Genomic DNA, 8043 nt, shown 5'->3' with positions numbered 1-8043 from the left:
TTCTCGCTGCTTGTTGTGGTCCTACTCACAGGTAAGAAGAGGTTCTTTTTGCTGCATGGTTTGCTTTAGCTGTCGATCTCACCATGCTGGAACTCAACTGCCTCTTGTCTGCTCCTCTTTCCCTAGCTGAGAGCAGGTCCGGTCAGTCCAGAGCCCTCTGGCAGTTCCGCGGGATGCTTCTGTGCAGTATTCCGGACAGCAACCCGCTGCTGCAGTTCAGCAATTACGGCTGTTACTGTGGATTTGGGGGATCTGGAACCCCGGTGGATGAACTGGACAAGTAGGTGGACATCAAGTATGTTCAGGAGTCGCAACTTATGCCCCCTTACAAGCAAAACTAGGCGTGAAGCAAGCGCGAGCATGGATGTAGATGAGCTCCGTGATTTAATCTGTCTTCTCAAGCCTGTGATACCAATTTTCCAATACATTTTGAAACATGCACTTTTGATGTGACATTTCATAAGAGATGCACTGACCTTGATAAGAAGACGCACAAAAGCAAGGAGAGGAAACACTAGCTAGTCCAGTGATCCTGATGTGCACTAATGTCTACACCCACCTACATGAACTCTGCAGGGAGTGGTACCAGAGCAGCAAGAATTGGGGGTAGGAGTAGGCCATTTAGAGAGAACAGAGAGAAAATGAACAGACCAATTATCAGGAAAATTCCTCACCAACTCTCCCCAAAATTCCAGGAGACCTTGGTTCCGAGAAAGCCCATCCCACAAGGATCCTCCTACACTCTGTACACAGGTACAGTGTAAATACAGAAACCCACAGTGAATCACATTAACTCAAATAACCTGACCAATCCTACAATGTGGCTGGAGGCTAAAACGTTTGGTTAAGGTCTTCAGTAGGTTAAAACTGAACAGGCACTAACTGACTTGTTATCTACAATTTAACAGGTGCTGTCAAACCCATGACAACTGTTATGGTGATGCCCTGAAACTAAAGGCGTGCTGGCCAATCTTTGACAATCCTTACACCAAGAGCTACAGTTATACCTGTTTCAAGAACACTATTACCTGCAGCGGTAAGTACAGGCTGGGGGCTTCTAAATGGAGAAAACCAATTCAAATGAAAGAAATAACTTGTATTTATATAGCACCTTTCACCACGTCAGGGTGCCCTAAGCATTTTATAGCCAATTAAATAGTTTTGAAGAGCAGCCACTATTAAACTGTTTAGAAATGCGCCAACTATTTGTCCTTTATGTCACTGCACCACTGTCTTCAGCTACCTGTACACCTGCTGCTTTACTTTGTGATGAAGTTTCCAGTCTGAAAACTTTATGCTTACACTTGATTTGGCCCTGTAACTCTTGGTCATTGTTGTCAAACCGATTGCCACGCTTCCTGGTAGAACGAGAACAAATGGTGGGTAGAAAGAGTGCGGGAGCTCCACCAACTCACGGACACCAACGACATGCATGGTTTCCTCAAGGCCCAGGCACTCAGGCCCACCCCACTGAGAGGCAAGCACGGAGGGGAGCTCATCAAGGATAGGGAAGCATTCCGTGTTCACTAGAGAGAATATTTTGAAGATCTCCTTAACTGAGACTCTGTCTTCAACTTGAACGTCCTCAATTCCATTTCTCAATACCCTGTCTGGCTCAGTCTCGGCGCTGCCCCGGTCTGGGGTGAAGTTGAAAAAGCAATTCGACAGCTAAAAGAACAACAAAGTCCCATGGAGCAGATGGAATCCCTGCAGAAGTTCGAAACCATGGCAGCTACACTCCTGGCCCAGCTGTACAACCCCCTACCCCTTACCTGGGAAGAGGAGTGCACACTGGGGGTTCTCAGGGATGCTGTGACTGTGATTCTATTCAAGAAGGCGACACATCTGGTTGCAATAACTATACAGGACTCTCCCTGCTGTCTGCCACAGGAAAGTTCATTGCATGGATCCTCCTCAATCACCTCCTCCCAGTGGCTGAAGAACTCATTCCAGAGTTATAGTATGGTTTTCAGCCACCGAAGGCACCAATGACATGATCTTCACTGCATGGCACATTGAAGAAAAGTGTAAGGAACAGCAGCAACTGCTGTATACGGCCTTTTTTGAGACCGCAAAAGCCTTTGACTCTCAACCACGAAGGTTTATGGAGTATCCTCCTCAGTGCCCTCAGAAATTTGTTACCATCCTCCTCCTTCTCCACAACAACATGCAAGCCATGATCCTCACCAGCCGAGCCACCACAAACCCTACCTCAGTGAAGACTGGGGTCAAACAAGGTTGTGTCACTGCACCAACTCTCTTCTCCATCTTCCTCACTGCAATATTGCACCTCATCTCCAGAAAATTACCCATAGGTGTGGAGATAATCAACATAACAGAGGGAAACTTTTCAACCTACACCATCAATCCAATACCAAAACCAGTCCAACCTCCGTGATAGAGCCTCAGTGTGCAGATGACACTTGTGTGCATGCTCACTCAGAAACTGAGCTCCAGGATATTGTTGACTTATGTGAGAATATGGGCTTTCACTAAACACCTGGAAAACTAAGGTCCTTTTCTAACCAGCTCCCACAGCAAAACACTTCCTCCTTTCGATTACGATCAATGGCGAAATCCTGAAAAATGTGGACCATTTTCTGTATCTTGGGAAACTCCTCTCGATGAAAGCAGACACAGACGACAAAATTCATCATTGCCTCCAATGTGCTAGCTCAGCCTTCGCGATCGACTGAGGAAAAGAGTATTTGAGGACCAGGATCCCTAACCTAAGACTAAGCAGCAGTGATCCCAGCGATCCTACATGCTTCAGAGACTAGGACAACGTACAGCAGGCACCTTAAGGCACTGGAGAAGTACCACCAGTGGTGTCTTCACAAAATCCTCCAAACTGAGGTGCAGTTCACTCAAAACCAGCTGTGCTGGGTGGGACTTTTTTTTATTTTCCCCCTGATTCCCATTGACTCCAGTTTGCTAGGGCTCCTTGATGCCACACTCGGTCAAACACAGCCTTGATGTCAAGGGCAGTCACTCTCACCTCACTTTGGGAGTTCAGCTCTTTTGTCCATGTTTGAACCAAGGCTGTAATGAGGCGGAACCCAAACTGAGTGTCAATGAGCAGGTTATTGCTAAGGAAGTGCAGCTTCATAGCACCGTTGATGACCCCTTCCAATGCTTTGCTGATGATCGAGAGTAGACTAATGGGGTGATAATTGGCCAGGTTGGATTGCCCTGCTTTTTGTGTACAGGACATACCTGGGCAATTTTCCAAATAGCCGGATAGATGCCAGTTTTGTAGCTGTACTGGAACAACTTGGCTAGGGGCACGACAAATTCTGGAGCACAAGTCTTCAGCACTATTGCGGGATATTGTCAGGGCCCATAGCCTTTGCAGTATCCAATATCTTCAGCCGTTTCTTGATATCACATGGAGTGAATTGAATTGGCTGAAGACTGGCATCAGTGGTGCTGGGGATCTCTGGAGGAGGCCGAGATGGATCATCCACTCGGCACTTCTGGCTGAAGATTGTAGCAAATACTTCAGCTTTATCTTTTGCAATGATGTGCTGGGCTCCCCCATCGTTGAGGTTGGGGATATTTGTGGAACCTCCTCCTCCAGTGAGTTGTTTAATTGTCCACCACCATTCACGACTGGATGTGGCAGGACTGCAAAACTTAGATCTGAGCAGTTGGTTGTGGGATCGCTTAGCTCTGTCTATCACTTGCTGCTTATGCTGTTTGGCACGCAAGTAGTCCTGTGTTGTAGCACCAGGTTAACACCTCATTTTAAGGTATGCCTGGTGCTGGTCCTGGCGTGCCCTCCTGCGCTCTTCATTGAACCAGGGTTGATCTCCTGGCTTGATGGTAATGGTAGAGGGGGGGATATGCCAGGCCATGATGTTACAGATTGTGTTCTACTGCTGCTGATGGCCCACAGCGCCTCATGGATACCCATTCTTGAGTTGCTAGATCTGTTCGAAGTCTAACCCACTTAGCACGGCGGTAGTGCCACACAACACGATGGACGGTATCCCAATGTGAAGGCGGGACTTCATCTCCACAACGACTGTGCAGTGGTCAGTTCTACTGATACTGTCATGGACAGATGCATCTGCGGCAGGCATGTTGGTGAGGATGAGGTCAGGTATGTTGTTGGTTCCCTCACCAACTGCCGCAGACCCAGTCTAGCAGCTATGTCCTTTAGGACTCGGCCAGCTGGGTCAGCAGTGGTGCTATCAAGCCACTCTTGATGATGGACATTGAAGTCCCCCACCCAGAGTACACCTTAGTATGCCTGAACCCAATCCCCCGAAGCAACTGTTCTACTCGGAAATCGGTTGTGGCAGGAGATTTCCAGGAGGACAGTGGAAATACTTTAGGGGTGCCCTCAAAGTGTCCCTGAAGCGATCAACGATCCCCGCCGACTCATGGGAGTCCCTGGCTCGTGATCGACCAAAATGGAGAAGGTTCATTCAGGAAGACATTGAACACATCGAGAGACTTTGTTGGGAGGACACAGGGGCAAAATCGAGGAGTCAGAGAGAGCACGAACCTTCAAACAACTCATCTTCCCAACCCTCTAACACCTGCATGTGGATACTGCATGTGGCAGAGTCTGCAGATTGTGCCTTGGAATTATCAGCCATCTCAGAACCCATCAAACTGGAGTGGAAGGAAGTCATCCTCAATTCCAAGGGACTGCCTAAGAAGAGAAGGAAATGTGGCAGCCAATTAAACAGCAATCTGATAATCAGATAATCCTTCAGTGGCATAGGTGTTGATTGAAGGATAAATATTGGTCAGGATTTTGGGGAAGAACTCCCCTGCTCTTCTGCAAAATAGTGCCATGGGATCCTTTTCAGTCCACTTGAGAGGGCAGACAGGGGTTGGTTTGATGTCTTATCCGGGGAAAAAAGGCAACTGTGGCAGTGCAGCACTTCCTCAGTACTACACTGGAGTGTCAGCTGAGGTTATGTGTTCAAGTCAGTGAAGGGGGGACTTGAACCACAATGTTCTGCCTCTGAGGCGAGAGTGCTATCAACCGAGACACGCTGAGACTTCACTTTCTTAAACTGTATTTTAAAAAGCCATATATATTTTATTCTGATTTGATAACTCAGTTATTTGTCACTGAAGTAAATATGATACTCAGTGATAACACACTGCCAGTGAGCTAAACAGGCAGTGGGACTTCCACCTTTCAGCGGTGGAATTGACTAGCCTGGAGCTCTGGCAGCACCCGCAGTGTCAGAACTTACTAGTGGGCATTGCTGAGTCTGCAAGCAGGCCCATGGAATTTCAGTGGATCCCAGAGCCAGGTAAGTCCTGGGCTTTTAGGGCAGTCGCAGATCGGGCAGCCCAGGGAGGGAGAGAGGGGTGTGAGAAGGTGGGGGTGGGCTTTGGAGACCAGGTGGGGAGGAACAAACTGGGAGGGGGTAATATCTTGGTGGGGGGGCCCTGATGAGCAAATGGCACCCTCCGAATGATGTGTCCCCCTCTTTCATGCCTTTCCAACATTTTTTTTCAAAACTGGGCTTCCTACGCCTGCCTGCCTACTCACGCCAAACGTTTAATGGTGTGGGTAGTGTGAAATACTCGTAACAAGCTCAATTGTTATTAATTTAAAAAAATGGCTGACAGGCTTCCAAGTTTGGCGCCCCCCACCCACCGTATTATGGGGCCGGGTCAGGGGTGGGCGGGAAGGTGGTGGGCTTGCACCCCTCGCATTTTATGTTTATTCACATGGTTATGGTCCATCCTTCACAGGATAGAGGTCGGGGAGTGATGGACAGGGGCTTGGATCAGGCAGAAGGGATATTTCAGAGGCTTATTAATCTCTGTCAGGCCTCTGTCACTGCCACCTGCAGCTGATATGCAGGAGTGCCCAGGGCGATGGCCCGACCTGTGGGGAAGCATCCATCAAGAGGTGGCAGGGAGAAGTCAGGGACTGTGGAATCTCCTCCCTGTCCCAGCTCCGCTTAGGACGGTTGATACAAGTGGTTCCCAAATGAAACACTGATATTTTCCCATGTGTTTCTTCCAGATGAAAATAATCCCTGTGAGATGTTTATTTGTGAATGTGACCGTACAGCAGCCATCTGCTTCGCCACAACAAAATACAATGATCAGTATAGGAATTTGGACCAGTCTCACTACTGTAAATAGGATTTGAATGTACCGTTGTATCTATGTGTTAGCTTGAAGTATGAAATATATCTTCCTTCTATATTGTGTCTAATCTGTTTATTTGAAACGCTCTAAACATCTTTGATCCCCATATTCACCCTATAATACAACCTGTAATCTCATTTAAATCCAAAAACCACATGTCCTGTGCTCATGGTTTATAGGCCGATATTGTGATCACATCCAGCAGTATCTGTGCCCCTCGACATTCTGAGCACCTAGATCACATTCCCTTCAATCTTCTTTTCAATGAAGCAAGTTCTGTTTTGTGATTCTTTCCTCATAATGTTAGAAACTTAAATCTGGGATCATTCATGTCAATTTTCTTCAAATCCTCTCCAAAACCTGAATTTGCCATCATCTTGTGCTTTCTATTGATCAGCCTGTTTTAACCATGCTAACAAGTGCGCCATTCATTTACAAGCCTCAGCTTTCTTCTCACATGTGGAATTTTAGTAAGTGTCTTGTTCTTGTAACGCCATTGGATAGATGTCATCATAAGTTTAGTTAGATCTTCATGGAATTTCTTCTCACTAATACAGTGATTTATTGTATAAACTGTGTGTTGACTACTCTCAGTGGCTATTGTTAATAGGATTATCTATAATGCTGTCAACATATAGTACAATATGTGTCATACTGCAATTATCTCACTAACAAAAAAACAATTTAAGGTTGAAAATCATAGGCTGGGACTTCCCTCAGAGCTGATCCTACTCCACTGTCGTAACTTCATGGAAAGAGCAGCAGAAACACCCAGATATGTACACAAACAGGGTTTCTGTTGCATTTACGGCACAATTATGTTGCAGGAGAATTTGGCCAACTCCAAAGGAATTCCAGGCCATCGACTGGGAAAAAGAAATCATATGAACTATGTGACCTTGGGAAGCAGGAGGTTATGTAGGAATATAGGAGGTTATTTCCGGCTCTGTCAGTTCTCTTGTTTTTAAGGAAACTGGGATATAGAGAGAGGGTAGGTGTGGTCAGTGTAAGTGACTGTCCAGCTAAAATGGGGTGGGCATCGATATCGCTTTTGCCTCAGGGCACACTGCCATCTGAAGCCCCTCTTCTTGTGGTCCCCTAGTCTGTTCCAGGTGAAGGAAAGGGTGGAGACCAGATCCTTGCATTGCACCAGTATGAGATGTCACTGGAAGGCCCAATCGTGGCAACCATCGAGGTGACCACACACTCTGTGATTTGCTGCAGAGTGTTATTGCCATGATCGCCACACATGGTGGTAGAGAACTCACTCACATGCTCTCGTGTGTTGGGAAAGCTCCCTGAAAGTCAGTCCAATATATTCAGTGCTTTCTCTCTTTAAAGCTGCCTAATGTTCGCTGCTAGTTATTTTTCAGAAGCACAGAATTGTTACAGTGCAGAAGGGGGCCATTCGGCCCATTGTGTGCACCAGCTCTCCGACTGAGCCTTAGTGCCATTCTCTTGCCTTCTGCCCATAACCCTGCACATTCTTCCTTTTCAGATAACAGTCTAATTCCCTTTTGAACGCTTTGATTGTACCTACCTCCACCAGGGAAATGTTGTAAATAGACAATCTGGAGACCCTGGTGGGAATTCATTCTCATTATAACTACTACCTCTGAGATAGAGACACTGGCATATCCTTGTCCAGAGAGGCAAACATTGAAGGCGGAATCTTATCGCCTTTGAAGATTTCCTGAGGTCAGGAAAAAAAGCAGGTCCCAACTCTGCTGGTGAGATCTAACTGCCCGCCTGCACAATCTTACTGGTGGCAGCCCATTAAGAGGCCACCTCTGGGAGGGCCATCCAATTAAGGATGATGGGCGGGACAGGCACCTGGCTGGGCCAATAGAAGTTCCCACGGCAATGTCTTGCTAGCAGCTCCACTGGGCGATGTGGGCGCTGCTCTGGTAG

General features: G+C 47.1%; 1 protein-coding gene across 1 annotated transcript; it reads left to right on the top strand.

Annotated features, from left to right (window-relative positions):
* LOC144687105 (phospholipase A2-like) lies at nt 1-6689 on the top strand. Its single transcript, XM_078552863.1, has 3 exons — nt 1-280; nt 909-1036; nt 6005-6689. The coding sequence occupies exons 1-3, from the start codon at nt 84-86 to the stop codon at nt 6124-6126; spliced, it is 447 nt and encodes a 148-aa protein (XP_078408989.1). The 5' UTR covers nt 1-83; the 3' UTR covers nt 6127-6689.
* Nucleotides 6690-8043: the final 1354 nt, after the last annotated feature.

This window comes from Cetorhinus maximus, chromosome 12 (genome assembly GCF_964194155.1).
Source record: "Cetorhinus maximus chromosome 12, sCetMax3.hap1.1, whole genome shotgun sequence".
Taxonomy (NCBI): Eukaryota; Metazoa; Chordata; class Chondrichthyes; order Lamniformes; family Cetorhinidae; genus Cetorhinus; species Cetorhinus maximus.
The sequence above is the reverse complement of the archived record's forward strand: the minus strand, read 5'-3'. Positions and strand labels throughout refer to the sequence as shown.

Bases quoted from the DNA above. Each gene is read 5' to 3' on its own strand.
- LOC144687105 (XM_078552863.1), top strand. From the start codon at position 84: ATGCTGGAACTCAACTGCCTCTTGTCTGCTCCTCTTTCCCTAGCTGAG. The intron at 281-908 runs GTAGGTGGACAT...ACAATTTAACAG, and splicing joins CCGGTGGATGAACTGGACAA to GTGCTGTCAAACCCATGACA. The intron at 1,037-6,004 runs GTAAGTACAGGC...TGTTTCTTCCAG, and splicing joins GAACACTATTACCTGCAGCG to ATGAAAATAATCCCTGTGAG.